The sequence below is a fragment of the Scyliorhinus canicula genome, chromosome 4, assembly GCF_902713615.1.
Source record: "Scyliorhinus canicula chromosome 4, sScyCan1.1, whole genome shotgun sequence".
Taxonomy (NCBI): Eukaryota; Metazoa; Chordata; class Chondrichthyes; order Carcharhiniformes; family Scyliorhinidae; genus Scyliorhinus; species Scyliorhinus canicula.
The window spans coordinates 29,513,293-29,532,796 of record NC_052149.1 but is presented as its reverse complement, the minus strand read 5'-3'; the positions used below and the strand labels follow the sequence as shown (position 1 = coordinate 29,532,796).

The 19,504-nt window shown below is 45.7% G+C and overlaps 1 protein-coding gene across 1 annotated transcript in view; it reads right to left on the bottom strand.

Moving 5' to 3' along the window:
* Positions 1–5,325: 5,325 nt before the first annotated feature.
* Positions 5,326–19,504, bottom strand: part of cfap57 (cilia and flagella associated protein 57) — an 81,480-nt gene continuing 67,301 nt past the window's right edge. The window contains exons 17-20 of the mRNA XM_038793953.1: positions 17,584–17,727; positions 7,291–7,327; positions 7,075–7,191; positions 5,326–5,359 (exon numbers count right to left, since the gene is read on the bottom strand). Coding sequence (XP_038649881.1) covers positions 7,181–7,191; positions 7,291–7,327; positions 17,584–17,727 — 192 coding nt within the window. The 3' untranslated portion in view covers positions 5,326–5,359; positions 7,075–7,180. The remainder of the gene's footprint in view (positions 5,360–7,074; positions 7,192–7,290; positions 7,328–17,583; positions 17,728–19,504) is intronic.

Here is a 19,504-nt window from a genome sequence, read left to right as displayed (position 1 = left end):
TTCTATTCTATGATTCTATTTCGTTGGTCTGAGAAAAGTAGCCCAAAAATTCAATGTATTGTGTATAATCCTCCAGAGACATCAAAAGGATCTAACCACTCGAAAAGGGTATATCTGCAAATACTCTTCTGTTTCTCAACTTGAACTGAAATTCAACGTGACTTAATACTCACAATCTTGGGACTGCTTTTTTTTCTTTCTTTTATCTTGATCACTAATATATTTCCCATTCACCAGTTAGGTAAATAACAACTGCAACGTTTATTTTCACATAATTACAATGCAGATGCTTGCAACAGTCAGGTTCCAGGATCTCACCAATATATAAACCAACCCTTCCTAGGTTGATCCCCCACCTCAGTCACTGATTGGTTATCCAGGTCATGTGACCCACTTGGCAGATCGCCACATAAAGAGGACAACCACAAAATGACCAGATAATCTGCTTTTGTGATGGTGAGGGATAAATATTGGCCAGGACACCCTGCTTTCAAAATAATTCCATCGGATCTTCAACATCTACCCATTCATGCAGCATTGGCCTTGATTTAATATCTCACCAGAAAGATGGCATTCCAACAGTGCAGCATTCTCTCAGCACTGCATTAAAGAGTCAACGATGATTTTTGTGCTCAAGCCCTGGACTTGAGCTTGGAACATTTTCTGACTCAAGAGGTAAGAATATTACCCATTGAGCCACAGCTGACAGAAGATGCGAGAAAAAAATAAGATGTCGTTACTGAAAATCCTACCTGCATAATATGGACATTGTCAGCACGGTGAATCTCTGTGTCCTTCGACAGTTTCTTCTGTAGAGTTGCAATACTTTTCTCCAAGTGGTTTCTTTGTCGTCCAAACTCTCGCTGAATGTCTGAATCAACAGCTGCAATTTCAAACTATCAAATAGAATGAATAGAGTTAAAATAGGTGAACAGCTAGTTCATTTGAACTGCCATGTAAATTGGATTTACCTAAACTCTGAGCTCCATGAATTAGAAACATAGATAATAGGGGCAGGAGGAGACCATCCAGCCCTTCGAGCCTGCTCTGTCATTCAGTAAGATCATGGTTAATTGTCCAAGTCAGTAACCTGTTCCCGCTTTCCTCCCATATCCTTCGATTCCTTTAGCCCCAAGACCTTTATCTCACTCTTCTTGAAAATATACAGAGCACGATCGAACGGGCTTGTCGATCCTGACTTGGTGATGCAATGGGGCCATTAAATCTCATGATAGGCTTCTCGCGAGATTTGCGATGCTCGGAACGCCTCGTGAGATCAAATCAGATCTAGAGAGATGTTATGATCTGGATCTCGCCCTCACATGGCCTGATTCAGATTTACATTGAAGTGAGCAGTTAGACTACTCTGAGGGGTGACTGTCCGTGTGGAGTTTACATGTTCTCCCCGTGTCTATGTGGGTTTCCTCCGGGTGCTCCAGTTTCCTCCCACAGTTCAAAGATGTGCAGGTTAGGTGGATTGGCCACACTACATTGCCCCTTCGAGTCCAAAATGTTAAATTTGTTGGCGCTGGATTCTCCAAAGGCCCAGGAATGAATGGCCACAAATGAGAGACCTCGCCGTTTAGCACTAGTCCACACAAACGCGGAGCAGGCAGAATGGCAACTTGGGGCCATCGGAGGCCCCCAGGTGTTTGAGCTCTGGGCAGGGTGGTACCCTTGAACTTCCGCTGCCACCCAGACACCATCCACTGCCAGCCTAGCAACTTGGCACTGTCACCCGGGGAACCTGGCAATGCCACCTGGGCACTTGGATGGCCTACGATGACCTGGGAGACACCCCTCAGGTGCCGTTGCACCTGGTCCATAGTTTTGTGGATGAGTGCTAAACAGTGTCATGGTGAGGTCTCCCATGCGAGGCCGTTAGTTCCGGGACCTGGGATAATCAGGCGCAGACATGTTTGCACGAGCATAATGGCTCATTTTTGATATGCTATTCTGGGTCTCGCCCAGTGAGGGCGACTTTGCCCACCTGAAACTGCACTTAGTCTCCAGATGGGCGGCACAGTGGTTAGCTTTGCTGCCGCACAGCTCCAGGGACCCGGGTTCAATTTCAGCCTCGGGTGACTCTCTCTGTGGAGTTTACACGTTCTCCCCGTGTGTGCGTGGGTTTCCTCCGGGTGCTCTGGTTTACTCTCACAGTCCAAAGATGTGCAGGTTAGGTGGATTGGCCACTTTAAATTTCCCCTTCGTGTCAAAGGTTAGGTGGAGATGTGGGATTAAGTCGGGTGCTCTTTCCAAGGGCTGATGCAGACTTGATGGGCCATATGGCCTCCTTCTGCGTTGTAAATTCTATGAACTATCTATCTATGAATGGAAAATTACACCCATGATCTTGCTGAATGGCGGGGAAACCTCAAAGGGCCTAATGGCCTACTGCAGATTCTATTTCTTATGTTCATATGTGAAACCCATCTACTTTATCAAGCTTTTTGGACCCATCTCCCAATATCTCTTTATTTGGCTTAGTGTCAAATTTTGTTCGCTAAAGGTTCTGTGAAGTACCTTGGAGTGCTTTACTTTGTTAAAGGCCCAAATAAATGGATCCCAGCAACAAACTCTTACAAGCTGTGACTGAAGTAAGGACATAAATCAGAGTAGGTGGTCAGTAGATGCTCAGTTGGTGGACAAATTAGCTACGCTGTTAGGATCAATGTTGTGAATGCTGTTGTTGTGACCATGGGAAATATGCAGCATTATTGCTGTTCACATCTTTTTTGAGATCGGGAGAGAGGGAGAGGCAGTTTCAGAATCAACACGGCTAAATCTTGCGCAGTTCAAATCAGCAATCTTAATCTTGAGAAATGTAACAATTGACTTTTGGCACCCAATGTCAATATTAAGAATGTCAAAATCAAATACAGCTAGCACCTGCGTCAGGAGCTTACACACACGCTGTGCCCTTCACAACCCCTAGACAATCCAAGGCACTTTACAAACTAATCTAGTACTTTCAGCAACAACCATTTTCCGCACAGCAATTTGATAATAACCAGATAATCTTTTTCAGTGGTGTTGGATAAAATTTGAATCCACAGTGTTCTGAATCGGAGGAAAGAGTGCTTTCATTGAGTCACAGCTGATACCAATGCAGAGTACAATTCTATCTATCTGATTTGGCAGAGTTTCTGTATTTGGAAAACAATAAGTTTGCCATTTGAGATGCGAAGGAGGGATTCAACTTGAGGTGGAAACTGTTTAACGACTTCTTTAAGGAGTATTGAGTCGTCAGTGGAGGGAAGGGGGCGGGGTTTACTTTGTATTTGGGGTGGGCGATAAGTTGGAAAAAGCGAGGTGGGTGCTGGGAGGGGGGGGCAGCGGGATGAGTGAGAGTAGTTGCTGGGTGGGGGAGATGTAGGGAGGGGGAAGCTTTGGTACCTGTTGCTGTGGTTAATGTTTGTACTTTTGTATTATATGTTCAAAATACCTTCAATAAAATGTTTTCTTAATAAAATTAATGAAGCAGCTGAAGATGGTCAGGCCTAATACACTACCCTGGGGAACTCCTGCAGTGATTTCCAGGAGTTGAGATAATTGACCTTCAACCACCACAACCATCATCCTTTTTGCCAGATATGCCTCCAACAAGCAGAGAGTTTTCCCTCTGATTCCCATTGACTCCAGTTTTGCTTGGGCTACTTAATGCCATACTCGGTCAAATGCTGCCTTTATGTCAAGGGCAGCCACGCTCACTTCACTGCTGGCATTCAGCTCTTTTGTCCATGTTTTAAACAAGGATGTAATAATGTCAGGAGCTGAGTGACCCTGGCGAAACCCAAACTGAGCATCTGTAAGCAGCTTCTTGATGAGTAAGTGCCACTTGATAGCACTGTTGATGATTCCTTCCATCATTTTGCTGATCATGGAGAGTAGACTGATAGAGCAATAATTGACTGGGTTGGATTTGTCCTATTTCTTGTGTACAGGACACACTTAGGCAATTTTTCACATTGCCAGGTAAATGTCAGTGTTGTAGCTGTACTGGAATAGCTTGGCTGTATTGAGGTTCAAAGCCACTGGTAATGGAGGCCAGGCTGTCTGGGATTTGTGTCTGGGTGGCTCGCTGTTCCAGTTGGAAAGCTTGTTTTAATTTTTATCCCATTTTTAAAGTTACAAAGCCAATACGCAGAGTGGACAGGGCAAGCCTTTAATCCATCTCATTGCTTGTTCCGAAAACCAATTAAAATTCAAATTAAACTTATTGTCTCTACATGAAAGTCATAAAAGGTCCAAGCCGACAAGAAACGGCATTGCACCTCATCTTGGGCTTAATCTGACACTTGATCTAGACTGTAGCCCATGTGAGCAGGGGGAATGAGGGTGCCCTCTAAATTGACATGCTAATTGCAGGTTTCACACAAATCAGATGTGCCTCACCTGCCAGAAGAGGAAATCAGTTGGCTGATCAGTTCTTTGACCCTTCTTTGAGGAGCCAATTAAGTCAGCATTGCAATGTGCCATTGGTGCCCAATTGTTCACCTGTGCTGGCTTTTTTGTCTGGGAGAAGGCCTGCTCTCTTGAAGCAGGAGGGGGCTGTCACTGTCTCCATCTGAAGCACTACATGTGTATGACAAACCTTTTTCCTTTCCGGGTTACCCGGTATCTGGGGCAGGGTGCAGGTCTGAGCCTCAGTCGCCCTCTGGCCCGGACCATGATAACACCACAATCTACAAGTTCCCTTCCAAGCCACATATCTTCCTTGAATGATTGCCATTCCTTTATATTGCATTCCTTCAATGTCGCTGGGTCAAAATCCTGGTACTCCCTTTCTAATAGCACTATGGGTGTATCTACACCTCATGGATTGCAGCAGTTCAAGAATATGGCTCACTGCCATTTTCTCAAGTGCAATTAGGGATGGGCGATAAATGTTGACCTAGCCAACGACATCCACGTTTCACGACTGAATTTTTTGAAAAAGCAGACAAATGAGCAACATGGATCTTCATGGAAGTAATTGTGCTATACAACAGAAAATAATAGGATAGAAGGTGGTTCGTTAGAAGTCGTGTATGCTTTCATGCTAACAACCTTGTGCTGCTCTCAGGTGAAAGAGGTTTTGCTGTGTTTGTCTACAGGACGTCACTCTGTGCGATCGAGTGGCGCATCTTCTCAACAGTAGAGAAGACAAAGGGTAAAAATTTCTCTATGAAATCAAATGGTCTTACAGTTCAGTAAACGTTGCAATTTTAAAAACAAGTCTTACCACTTCCGACTGCGGCACATATTTCGCATAGACTTGCCATATACTTTCTTTCAATTTCTTTGGCTCTTGAATAAACGCCACACAGTTATACAAATCAGTCTTGAAACGCTTGACCACAGACTCTACATTTCGCACCTGAAATTGAGAGAAAAAGAAAAAACAAATGGGAGACAGAAAGATAGAGATAAAAGGGAGGAAATGTTTTAAAAATACAGATTTAACTTATTTCAAACACAATTATTTTTGGGACTGATTGCAATAGGCTGTTTAGCACAGGGCTAAATCGCTGGCTTTGAAAGCAGACCAAGGCATGCCACCAGCACAGTTCGATTCCTGTAACAGCCTCCCCGAACAGGTGCCCGAATGTGGTGACTAGGGGCTTTTCACAGTAACTTCATTGAAGCCTACTCGTGACAATAAGCGATTTTCATTTCATTTCATTCATATTGTGGTGCCAGACCCTATTTTCCATGTATCTACATGTACACATATATTTCCTGTGTAGAAAGGCAATGATCTGCAATTTGTACATTTTCAGATCAATTTTAGGTATCAGCATTGCGGCTACTGGTGAAATCTTACAGAAGTTGTCCAATTAGGGCCGGAAGCCAAGTGCAGGAGGTGCGGGGTCTAATCAGGTGCTGAGGTATGAGTGAGCATGGCAGCTTTCAATGTGGCTGAAGTGGGATCGCAGGCACGGAGACAGGAACACCAGAGAGAGCCACTGACTGAAAAGGGGATGAGGCTTAGACACTGGAAAGCTTTTGTTTAACTCGAGCACTCACAATGGCAGCAGTCACTGTGAAAAATTGCTGCAATGACATGCCAATACCTGTTGTTGACCAGAGACTTATCGTTTTTACCAAGTCAAATATCATGTAAATTGCAGGGTCCTGGGGAGGGGGGCGGGGAGAGGCATTCCTAGTTCAGGAGAACTCAGTTAATGTGCTGTCAGGTCCCTGGAGAGATCATTTGTGTTTTTTTGCTTGGGGAGATTAAGTAATTGATGGGTGGAGCCAAGGAAGGCAGAGTGACATTTTGAGAAGCTGTTGGAGAAACAGAATTTTGGGGAAAGGCTTATGGAAGTGAAGTCTGATCTGGCAACCCTTGTCTTTTTAGACCATAACAAAAAGCAGGTTTATTTCCCAGTAGTAGATTAAAAACAAAGTAATAATAGTTTAAAAACAGAGCATTCTTGTCTGAAGACAAGGAAGAGGCTGAAACAACCAAGCTATTTGAAGCAATTCAGCCAGAGTCTGAAGGGTTTCTAACCAAAACCAGGACCTGTTCTGTACCACAAGCATTACTCTATGTCTTGCTAATTTTAAGATGGATTAAGAACTGTACGTTACTTTTCTTGTTGTTTAATGGGAAATTGTATCGTTGTATTAAGGGATAATTGTAAGCTGTTCTTTTTGAGTGTGAAGTTAATAGTTTAATATTGTATTCATAATAAAGTTTTGTTTTAGAAATACCAAAGCCCTATTTTTTTCATTCAATCACTCCTGGAGCGAATTATTCTTGGGGTTTTGGCCCAGTATCCTCGCCACTGTTGGGGTTTGGTCTGGGGTCATAATACTCCGCAGCTTACTGTTCCTGACCTGAAACCATGGTAATGAAATTAGTAGCCTTTGTAAATCCTACAGCGGGGTAACAGCAACAGCATATCGAGATGCATTCTAATGCATGTGAAAAATTCATTTTGATATATTTAACACAAAAATATACAATATCGATGAATTAAAGATAATAGAATTTATCTAAGTTGATTTGCAAGAATGTGGGACAGTGTGCGTGACTATATTTGTGCTAGTACATATTTGGTTAAATGCATGCACAACACATCTAACCTTCTCCATCTCTTTACGCATCTCTGCCTCTGTTGCCTTTAGTTTCTGTTTGAGTTCTCCAATATTAAGTTCCAGCTGGGTATTATGTTTATGAAACAGTTCCAACTCAGTTTCCATCTGCAGAGAGATTTGTGGCAAAGAAATGGTTAGAAATTAAACAATGATCAACCTTCCTAAAAGGAGGTTTTATTTCTGAAGCAAGTCACTTTTCATTACCTTTGCTCCTAAAGACTGAGATCTTCTTGCTTGTCAACTGCAAGAAACAATCCCTATATAACTAAATGTTCCATTGGTAAACTTTATTCATTAAATGTGACTAATACGGCACATCCCTGCATACCATTTCTAATAATCCTGGCAGTCAATGCCATTTTGTGATTAATATTTACCTTGTATCTTTAATGTTAAAAAGTGTTATGTTCCACATGGTAGATTAGTTAAAGAAGTTCAAAGAACAAAGAAACGTACAGCACAGGAACAGACCCTTCGGCCCTCCAAGGGGGGCCATCCATGCTGCCCATCTAACCTAAATACTTCTACACTTCCGGGGTTCGTATCCCTCCATTGCCATCCTATTCATGTATTCGCCTAGATGCCCCTTAAATGTCACTATCATAACTGCTTCCACCACCTCCTCCGACAGCGGGTTCCAGGCACTCTCTACCCTCTGTGTAAAAAAACCTTCCCTTGCCCTTCTCCTCTAAACTGATCCCCCCGCTACTCAAACCTATGTCCCTTAGTAATTGACTCTTCCACCCAAGGAAAAAGCTTCTGACTATTCACTCTGCCCATGCCCCTCACAATTTTGTAGACATCTATCAGGTTGCCCCTCAACCTCCAAATTTCTGTGAGAACAAATCAAGTTTATCCAACCTGTCCTCATAGCTAATGCCCTCCAGACCAGGCAACATCATGGTCAACCTCTTCTGCACCCTCTCCAAAACCTCCACATCCTTCTGGCAGTGTGATGACCAGAATTGAACACTATGCCTGCGATTCTCCAATATGGCGCCCAAGTGTTTGCGGCGTCGTGAACACCGTCGCATTTCACGACGGCGCGAACCGGGCCCGGGTACGACCGATGGGGGCCAGCACGGTGCTGGAGCGGTTCACGCCGCTACAGCCTCCTTTCGTGGTGTCAAATGGGCGCCGCGCCAACCCGCGCATGCGGAGTTGGGCAGCGCCAACCTGCGCATGCGTGGGGGACTTCTTTAGCGCGCCGGCCCCAACTCAACATGGCGTCGGTGTTCAGGGGCCAGCCGCGCCAGAAAGTAAGCCCGGGGGGGGGAAGAGGCCGGCCCACCGATCGGTGGGCCCCGATCGTGGGCCAGACCCCATCGGAAGCCCCCACCGGTGAAGGAGGCATCTTCCCCGCCCCCCACCCCCACAGGCTGCCCCCCGACCGTTCATGCAGAATTCCCGCCAGCAGCGACCAGGGGTAAACGGTGCTGGCGGGACTCTGACGTATCGGCGCGGCCGCTTGGCCCATCTGGGCCGGAGACTCGGCGGCCCATCAATTCCAGCGGCCGGCGTCGTGCCAAACGCACTGGCGCAAATGGCACCGATTCTCCGCACCTCGGAGAATCGCGCGCCGGCGTCGAGGCATCGTGGCGCGGTTGAGGCGATTCTCCGGCCCAGTGCGGAGAATCGCCCCCTATGTTCCAAGTGTGGCCTAACTAAGGTTCTATATCGCTGCACATGACTTGACAATTTTAATACTCAATGGCCCGGCTCATGAAGCGTGCCATATGTTCTCTTGACTACCTTCTCCACCTGCGTTGCCACTTTCAGTGACCTGTGGATCTATACACCCAGATCCCTCTGCCTGTCAATACTCTTAAGGGTTCTGCCAGTTACTGTATATTTCCAACCTGTATTAGACCTTCCAAAATGCATTACCTCACATTTGTCTGGATTTAATTCCATCTGCCATCTCTCTGCCCATATCTCCAACTAATCTACACTCTGCTGTATCCTCTGACTGGTGTTCCCCAGGGATCGGTGTTTGAACCGTTGCTTTTCCTGACATATATTAATGATCTAGCTCCTAGTGTGCAGGGGACAATTTCAAGTTTGCGGATGATACAGAACTTGGAATATGTAAACTGTGAAGAGGACAATGCAGAAGTCTAGGGACTGTTATCTTAAAAATAATAACATAATTGAAGAATGAGTTAGAAGCACAAATTCAATTTTACGGACTTGACATAATACCCCCATTACAGACCATTAGATTTAAGATGTACTATTTAAGATAACTAGATGGGGATGATTGGGACCTATATAGTCCAGCCAAGAGTCTTTAGAAAGAGTAGGTACATAATAAAAGGAGTAAGGGTAATAATATTGATTAAAAGGTACAAATGCAGAAATGGAAAATTGACTTGATGGGCTGCATGACCTCCTTCTTCTGTGCTGCAATGACTCTTTGGCAATATGGGTGAATAGGCAATGTAAACAGTTTGTGGAGAACTGGGAAACAATAAAGGATGCAGGACTGTGGTGAAATTATTTGTAGAGCCACTGGCAGAAGTGAAGTAGTGAAGGAATACAGTGATCAGAGGAGCATGAATAAGAAACAGTACTTTAATAATAGGAGATTTTAATTTTCACAGAATGGGAAAATCAGAATCGCTCAAGTAGCAACGGCACTGAATTTCTAGAATGTGTTCAGAACACATTTCTGGAGCAATATGTTTTTGAACCAATAAGGAATAATGTCATTCTAGATTTAGTGGTGATTATTGATTATCCTAACAGCACTATGGACTGGATATCAGCATATGACTTCACCACATGGACCACAGCTTGCTGCCAACTTCTCAAGGGCAATTAGGAATGGGCAATACAAATGTTGGCCTAGCCAGTAACCCCCGCATTCATGAAAGAATAATTTTTGAAAAAACAGAATTAGTTAACAATCTGACCAGAAGGAAACATTTTATGAATAGTAACCATAACATGATTGAATTTGACATTGGGTTTGATAGGGAGAAATAAGAGACACAAAACATTTTAAATTAAATAAGATACACATCAGAGGGATGAGAAATAATAGTACACTGGAAACATGTCAGATGAACCTATAGATGAGAAGTGGAAAGTATTTGAAGACATTTTTGGTTCAATTAGCATATATCTCTAAAGGTTTATTTGTAAAGTTAAGAAACAACAGTCAACAAATGTGATGAGACAGAATCAAACTAAAAGCACTCTCATGGATTGACATTTTTGTGGTGGGGAAGGCGCTGTTGGCCAGAGTTAAGAGGACAGAGTATTCGGCAATTGTGTTCTTGGATCACGTTCCGCATTGGACGGACATGATACTGGAGAAGGGAGCAGCCCAAAAGCCGGGGTGGAGGATGGATGTGGGGTTATTTGCGGATCGGTAAGATAGGGAAGGTGATTGAGGTGTATATGGGGTTCAATTACAGGGAGGAGGTCTTGCCGTCGGTGGATTGGGAGGATCTGAAGGCGGTGGTGAGGGGGGCGGTGATCTCGTTTAAGGCCAAGGTAGATAGGGAAGAGAGGGAGAAACGGCAATGGTTGGTAGAAGAGATTTTGGAAGTGGATGGAAGATATGTGGGGGACCCTGTTCCAGGGCTCCTGGTAAAGAGAAAAGAGTTGCAGGCGAGGTTCAATCTACTGTCTACAGGGAAAGCAGTGTGTCAGTTGAGAAGGGCGAGGGGAGGGCGGCACGGTGGCATGGTGGTTAGCATTGCTGTCTCACGGTGCTGAGGTCCTAGGTTCAATCCCGGCCCGGGGTCACAGACGTATAGAGTTTGCACAGTCACTCCGTGTTTGCGTGGCTCTCACCCCCACAACCCAAAGTTGTGTAGGGTAGACGGATTGGCCATGATAAATTGCCCCTTCATTGGGGGAAAAAAATTGGGTACTTTAAAATTTTTTAAAAAGAGAAGAGCAAGGGGGACTGTTTATAAGTACGGGGAGAAGGCAGGGCGTATGTTGGCAGGTCAGCTTTGTAGGGAGGCCCAGGTGAGGGAGATGGTATGGGACAAGACGGGGGAGTAGGTGGTGGCTCCAGTACAGATTAACAAGGGGCAGAATTCTCCGCTCTCGGGAAAAATCGGGAGGGCCATCGTGAACTCGGCTGAGTTTCACGATAGCCTCGGAGGCTGCTCCTTGCCCCCTATTCTCCTCTCCCGGCGGGGCTAGGAGCGGCACTCTGTAACTCTCGGTCGCGGGGGCTTCGCGCCAAGAATGACGCAGCCGGCGCGCCTAATGATGTCAGCCGCGCATGCGCAGGTTGGCCGGCTCCAACCCGCGCATGCGTGGCTGACGTCATGACGCTGACGGCACGAACCCGCGCATGCGCGGTGGCCGTCTTTCCCCTCAGCCGCCCCGCAAGACGTGGCGGCTTGATCTTGCGGGGCGGCGGAGGGGAAATAGTACGTCCGATTTGGACGCCTGCCCGACGATCGGTGGGCACCGATTGCGGGCCTGTCCCCTCCTGAGCACAGTCGTGGTGCTCTTTCCTTGCTAGGCCACCTACAAGCCCCAAACGGGCTTCTCACTCCCGTTTCCAGGTGTGTTTGCCGCCGTCGTGAAACGGCCGCGAACAGCAGGCCGCTTGGCCCATCCGGATCGGAGAATCGCCGTTCGGCGTAAATAACGGCGAGCGGCGATTCTTCCGAGCGGGGGGGGGGGGGGGGGGAGGAATCGCGGGGGCCGCCAGGGGGGGCGTGAAATTTGTCGGGGGGCCCTCCCGCGATTCTCCCACCCGGTGTGGGGAGCAGAGAATCGCGCCCAAGGTGTTTGAGGAGTTTTATAGGAACTTGTATAAGTCGCAGCCACCAGAGGATGAGTGGGAGATGAGGGAGTTCCTGGGAGGGTTAGAGTGCACGAGGCTGGGTGTGGTGGAGAAGGCAGGGCTGGAGGAGCCGATCGGGGTGGAGCAAGTGAAGGTATCAATCGGAAGGATGCAGGTGGGGAAGGTGGCAGGACCAGTTGGGTTCCCGATCAAATTTTATAAAAGATTTAAGGATAAGCTGGCGCCGTTGATGGTGGAAATGTTCGAGGATGTGATGGACAGGGAGGTCTTGCCGAAAATGATAGGGCAGGCCACAATCTCGTTGCTTAAGAAGGATAAGGAACCGGTGGAGTGTGGGTCATATAGGCCCATATCTCTGCTGAATGTGGAAGCCAAGATATTGGCAAAGGTGCTGGCATTAAGGTTGGAGGGGTGCGTTACGATTGGGGAGGATCAGACGGGGTTCGTTCAGGGCAGACAGTTGTCATCGAATATGAGGAGGTTGTTGAATGTGATACTTTCTCCGGCAGAGGGAAGGGAGACGGAGGTGGTGGTGACGCTAGATGTGGAGAAGGCATTTGATCGGTTGACGTGGAGTTATTTGATTGTTGGAGAAATTTGGGATTGGGCTGAAGCTTGTGGCTTGGGTGTAGTTGTATAAGGAGCCAATAGCAAGCGTGCACTCAAATAATATGAATCCAGGGTATTTTGCATTGCACAGGAGAATGGGGCAGGGGTACCCTATATCACCCCTTCTGTTTGCATTGGTTATAGAGCCCTTGGCCATTGCGCTGAGGAACATGGAAGGAGATAGTGAGGGGGTGGGGCAGGTGGAATATAGGGTGTCCTTATGTGCAGATGATTTGTTATATATTTTGGAGCAGGGCTCTTCGGTGGGGGACATAATGGGATTGCTTCAGAAATTTGGGACGTTCTCTCGGCATAAGTAAAATTTGAAGGAAAGTATGTACTTTATGGTCTCCTCTCCGGGGGGTGAGAGCTGGGGTGTGGGGCTGCCATTTTGTTTGGCAGCGTCCCATTTTAGGTATTTGGGGGTGCAGGTGGTGCAGGATTGGCCAGGGCTCCGGATGTTCAATTTCACTCGCTTGGTGGGGAGGCGGAAGACTGACTTGTTGAGGTGGGACAATCTTCCTCTGTCAGGCAGGCAGAATACAGGTGGTAAAGATTAATATTTAACTGCTATTCTTGTTTGTATTTCCGTACCTGCTCGTCTTTTTGCCCAATGCATTTTTCAGGGGGATGGTAGGCTGATCTCCTCATTGGTCTAGGCGGGGAAAGTGGTGAGGATAAGGGAGATGATACTGCAGATGGGATGGCAGGCGGGGGGCTAGGCTACCCGAATTTGATGGGCGGCAAATGCAGAGAAGGTTCATGGATGGAATAGGGAACGAGGGGCTCTGTGGGTGAGGATGTAGGGGGTCGGGTGCTGGCAACGGCACCGTTCTTGATGGCCCTTGGGAAATATTAAATGAGTCTCATGGTGGTGGTGATGCTGAAGATCTGTAGGCAGTTTCGGCAGCAATTTAGGTTGGGAGCAGGGTCGGAGTGGATGCCAATTAGGGGGAATCATGGGTTTGAGCTGGGGAAGATGGATGCAAGGTTCCGGGGATGGGAAGCGAAGGGGATTAAGGAGATGAAGGATCTGTTTCTGGGACAGTGGTTTGTGAATTTGGCGGAGCTGAGTGAGAAGTTTGGATTCGCGCGGGGCAAAAGTTTCCAATAAATGCAGATGCTGGACTTTGTGAGGAAGGTCTTCTCGATAGCACCTGCCTCCTCGCTGTTGGAGGCAGTGCTCTGTCAGTGGGGCAGGGGGAGATTTTGGAGGAGGATGGGTTATCCATGGTGGGGGCTAAGGCAATGGGAGACAGAGCTGGACGTGGCGCTGGAGGAGGGATTGTGGTGTGAGGTGCTGCGGAGGGTGAACGTCTCAAGTCGTTTGCGAGGCTGGGGCTGATACAGCTGAACATAATGTACTGAGTGCACCTTACACAGGCTAGGATGAGTTGGCTGTTCGAGGGGTGAAGTGATGGGGGGCGGAGGGTGCTGCTGCAAACCATGTATATATGTTTAGGGCATGCCCAAAGCTGGAAAGGTTTTGGACAATGGTTTTCAGCATCTTTGCAGAGATTCTACATGTGGATGTGGAGCCCGGTTCCCTGGAAGCCATATTCGGGATATCGGACTAGCCGGACTGCAGGCGGGTGCGGGGGCAGATGTCTTAACCTTCGCCTCGCTGATTGTTCGCAGGCGGATCTTGATGGGGTGCAGATCAGCTTCTCCACCCTGTGCCTCGGCGTGGCAGGGGGACCTGCTGGAGTTTTTGGCCCTGAAGAAAGTGAAATTTGCTCTAGAAGGGTGCAAATAACAGGTTCTACAATAGTTGGGATTTGTTCATGTTGTATTTTGGAGAATTAGTTAGCGTTGACTGCTGAGGGAGGGTTGGAGATGCAAGAGGGAGGGATGAAGGTGGGGGGGGGGGGGTGTGTGTTGGGGGGCTTAATGTGTTGGGGGTTTGTTTGCTTAAAAGATTAAAATGTTGAAAATTTGGAATATAAATTCTTTTAAAAATCATTACTGAGGCCAGATTCCAATTCCAAATTCTGGATTACTCACCAGTGAAATTCACCACGATGCCATCACCTCCATACCAGCTGTGGTTATCATTAAGGCCCACCTTCTCAATATTTCCCCGTGCCTGAGGTGTGGTGATCCTCAGGTTAAATCCCCTCACAGGGGAAAGCATCCTATGGTCATCTGGGACTATGACGTCTTTAGCTTACCGTACACCCCCCCCCCCCCCTCCCACCAACCCCCCTAAATGTAAACTTTCCTATCTGTCATAAGCAATCCCAGAAGTCTGATTTCCCCCAAGTGCCCAAGGAGCTGGCATATTTTTCAACAAGGAAAACCAATCTTAAAGTGGAAGCTTCAAACAGGCATTTGGCTCATTATTTCCATGTATAGAGGACCGACCGCTGGCTTCTGATGTGGATAAAAGATGCCTTTCTTTTTTCTTTCTGAATATAGGAGGGTGGCGCAATTCCATGTGGAAATATATTCACACTTCCTGTCCACCACAGTGAGGGATTAGGAAGAAAGGACACTGCACATTCAAATTTACATTCCAGAGAGATAAGGGGGAAAATGTGCCCATTAATTGCAGGTAATACTATAGTGAATAAGTGTCAGACTTGTAAAATTAATGCATTTTAACCACAGAGGAAGTTGGAAAAATATCAAAGTCAGTCATCAGGACAGATATTTCTGAATTTAATAAAAGTAAAAAAATTGTAGCTGAGGAATAATGGGTCTTAAAATGACAAATCTCCAGAACAAATGGTTTCCACCCTGGGGTACTAAAAGAAACAAAGGAGGTGATTATTTAAGAAAGGAGGAATGGACAAAATAGGAAGCAACGCACCTTACAGTTCAACATCGGCTGCAGGGATCTTACTGGAATCCATTATTAAGAACAGAGTACTGAGCGCTTGGCCAGCCAGCATTATTGTAGAGAATTGGTATTGATTTCTGAGAGTTTGGTCACAGAGATTAATAGCCGACGTAAATGAGTCTTAAATTGGAGATAACCTTCTGACATGAATTGATAATTGTTCCTTAGGGATTTGTGTTGGGTATCAGTTTTTTAATCATATGCATCAATGATTTAAATGAAAAATGATGACATAACATTAGAACATGCTGTAAACACAGAAACATAGGAATTAGGAGCAGAAGTAGGCAATTCAGCCCTTCGAGCCTGCTCCGACATTCAATCAGATCATGGCTGATCTCTTCCCGGTCTCAAATCCACCTCCTCACCTGTTGCCCATATCCTTTAACGTGTTTTTTTTAAATCAAAAATATATCTATCTCTTTCTTGAAACCATTTAATGATTCAGATTCCAACGCACAATGGGGCAGCGAGTTCCACAAATTCACCACCTTCTGTGAGAAGTAGTTCCTCCTCATCTCCGTTCTAAATCTACCGCCTCTCAACCTATATTCGTGATCTCTCATTCTAGATTTCACTAGAAGAGGGAACATTTGGTCTATGTTTACTTTATCAATCCCATTTAGTATTTTATATACCTCGATCAGATCCCCTCTCATCCTTCGAAAATCCATGACCTGATGAAGGAGCTATGCTCCAAAAGCTAGTGACTCCAAACAAACCTGTTGGACTTTAACCTGGTGCTGTAAGACTTCTTACTGTGTCTTCTAAACTCCAGCAAGTATAAGCCCAAACTGTGTAATGTCTCCTCATATGTCAACCATTTCATCCCTGGAATCAATCTGGTGAACCTCCTCTGAACTGCCTCCAATGCCTCCATCTCCCAGGCTGATCTTGAATTTTGTAATATTACACTCCTTGCAGATCATTATGTAGATTGTAAACAATTGAGTTCTGAGGACTGAACCCTGCGGCACCCCACTAGTTACAGTTCGCCAGCCAGAGAAGGACCCATTTATCCCGACCCTCTGCTTTCTGTCAGTCAGCCAATCCTCAATCCAAGCTAGTACTCTACCCCCAATCTCCTCAGATCTCATCTTCTGGATCAGTCTTTTATGCGGCACCTTATCAATTGTGGATAAAAGTAGGAATTTACAGGGTGGATAAGGAGCAGCTGTGCCCCCTAGTTTTAGGATCAGTCACAAGTGGAGACAAGTTCAAGGCAAGTAGGAGGTTTGGTCGGGGCGTGGTAAGAAAAAATAATTTTACCCAGAGGATGGTGACAGTCTGGGATGCATTGTCTGGGAGGGTGATAGAGGGAGGGGTGCCTCACACCCTTTAAATAGGAACGGAATGAGCACTTGGCACGTCATAACATTCAAGGCTATGTGTCAAATGCTGACAAATGGGATTAGGTAGATAGATCAGGGCCAGGATTCTCCGAGTCTCCGCTAAGAAATAGCACTCGGTGCGGGGCGGAGAATGGGGCATCAGACCTGCAACCGGGTCCGACGGCGGGACGCGAACCTCTTGGCGACCAGAGAATCGGCGGCAGCCACGCACACGCAGTCAACGCGACACCGGTCGGGGGTTGTTGAAAGAGGCCCTCGCGGCAATACTCCGCGGTTGACCGGCCGAGTTCCCGTCGGTGTGTTTCATGTATGGTTCCACCCAGCGGGAGCTTGGCGTCACGGTTGCGGTGGCCGTCCTGGTGGGGGGGGGGCGGGGGATCAGTCTCCAGGGGGGCCTCCATGACGGCCAGACCTGTGATCAGGGGCCACCGATCGGCAGGCGCAATCTAGGGTGGGGCCTACCTTCTTCCGCGCCGGCCTGCTGTTGTGCGGGGCCTGCGCGGGGCTGGCGCGGAAGCGGCCACTGCACTCATGCGCGGACCCGCGGCCGGCAGTGCAGGGCTGCGTATCGGCAGCCGGAGGTGCGTGGAACACTCCGGTGCCGTGCTGGCCCCCTGTGGGCCACGGAAACGCTGGGCCAAGAGGCCCATTGACCCCGACGTGAAACAGTCCGGTGTTTACGCCAATGTCAACACTTACCCACCATTTTGAAGAACCCCAGCCCAGGTGTTTTTCATGTATCAGTGCAGACTCGATTGGCCGAAGGGCCTCATGTGCACTGCATTTTTCTGTGATACTGTGATTTCAATGGTAATTAATTGACTGTAAAGTGATTTGGAGTTAAGGGCGTGTTAAAGGATAATATGAATACAAGTTATTTGAATAATTTTTCAATTTATTCCCTGAAGACTTACTTGCTGTATTTGCTCTTTCATTTCTTTGATATCATTTTCTCGTGGCTCAATTTGTCTTTTCAGCTCTTTAATTTTGTAATCCAGAACAAATTTAAATTTTTCTAGTTCTTGGTTCTTCTTTTTGAGATCATAGATGCGCTTTTCCTGTATATGAGCAGAATGTTAGGTTCATTTTACGATCGTAACACTAATTATAGTTACCATTTCTTTCTAACATAGGATTTGAAGGATAATGTCCGATAACTTTCAAATAACTTCTGTGCTCTTGTTTGATTTTCTATACTGCAATTATGCTGACAGAGACATACTTTAAAAGGGTTTACGATATGCATGCAGCCCGACACTTAGGATAGCGCTGGTGTGGTATATTTAATAGTTTGCTGTTTGCAGTGATATATGTTAAGATCATTGCAGTGCTATCCAGCAAGATTTATAGCATTATTCAATGGTTGGGCTTAAACTGGATAAATTGTGGAGTTCTTCAAACTTTTGTCACATATACAACATTATATATCAGTTTATTTTCCTCTTTGTGTAATACTCCAATAATATTTACCAGCTTATAAATTTTGGATGAGCTGAGGTTTATGGAAGATGGGAGATGAGAGGCAGGCTGGAAAAGCATTGGGAAAAGTCTAGAAGTGACAACTGCACGATGATTCAATAGCAGGTTACTGAAGCAGGAGCAGAGAAAAATAGGTGTGTAAAGCTCATCTTTCGGTCAAGTAGAATCCTGAGATTGTAGTCTGGTTTGGTCTGAAACAGCGACAGAGAGAAATGGAATTGGTAGCAAACCTTAAGAGTGTGTTTTGGCCAAGGATGATGACTTTAGCCTTTGTTCAACTGAAGCAAATCTTGACTGATTCAGGATTGGAAATATGACTGATAAATCACACAAAGGCACTGGAGCGACTGAGATAGATTGTGGAGAAGTAGAACTGGGAGACAGTACACTTGTCCCTGTCTGACTTTAAATATTGTCACCAATGGGGACAGGATAACTAGTTGCTTTATGCTAGTTAGTGCACAATATAATCTCAGGGTCAGTTCTTCAAGGTTTGAATTATATTTTTAGAACAGAGCATTGCAAAATTCTTCATGATATTTTCCATTTCCTGTTCTATTTTATGACTCGGAACATTTCCATGGAATTTTTATTCAGTCACTCTGATTGTTATTAATATTTGTTTAACTATATACTTCATTTTATCTAATCTTTTTTGAAGCTCAAAGAAGCAAAGGATGGAAAATTAAATAGCAGTTTAATATTTTCTTCAATAGCTTTTTCTTGCATTAGATAATAGACCTTTTTTATTTAATATTTTACACAATTGTGCATTCCATTGCTTTAGTGTTATGGGTGAGGGTTTAGAAAATCTCAAAGCGTATCATGGAGTTCACCTGACCCACAACTTTTAATAGATTGTGGTATGGGGAACACACAGCTAACTCTACAGGTATGGTACAGCAGAAATGGACTAGTATTTTTTAAAAAACAAAACAATGTTTATTCTATGAACTCAAGTTAACCTTTTTAAGGTTATCTTAGCAACCATTAATTCAAAGATAAGCCCCAAAGGATACAACACTAAGTAATCCTTTAAGCTGTCCCTTTAACATCCAAAAGACTTAACAAACCTTTAAACAGGAGCACATTAGGTTCACATTCACTATTGAGAACATTTATAATTCTGAATTCACCAAATGATCCAGAAATAGTCTTTAGATGGCAGACATTAACAGGACAGCTCTTTGTTTAACTTCAGCTGCAGCTCACTGGAAAACCCAGACACACCCAAGTTTTTTCTCAAAGTGAAACTAAAAAGCAGAACCAGAGCTCAGCTCCACCCACACTCTGACATCACTGCAGTAACATGAGCAGCCAAACATTTCTTAAAGCGACATTCTCATGACATTAGTC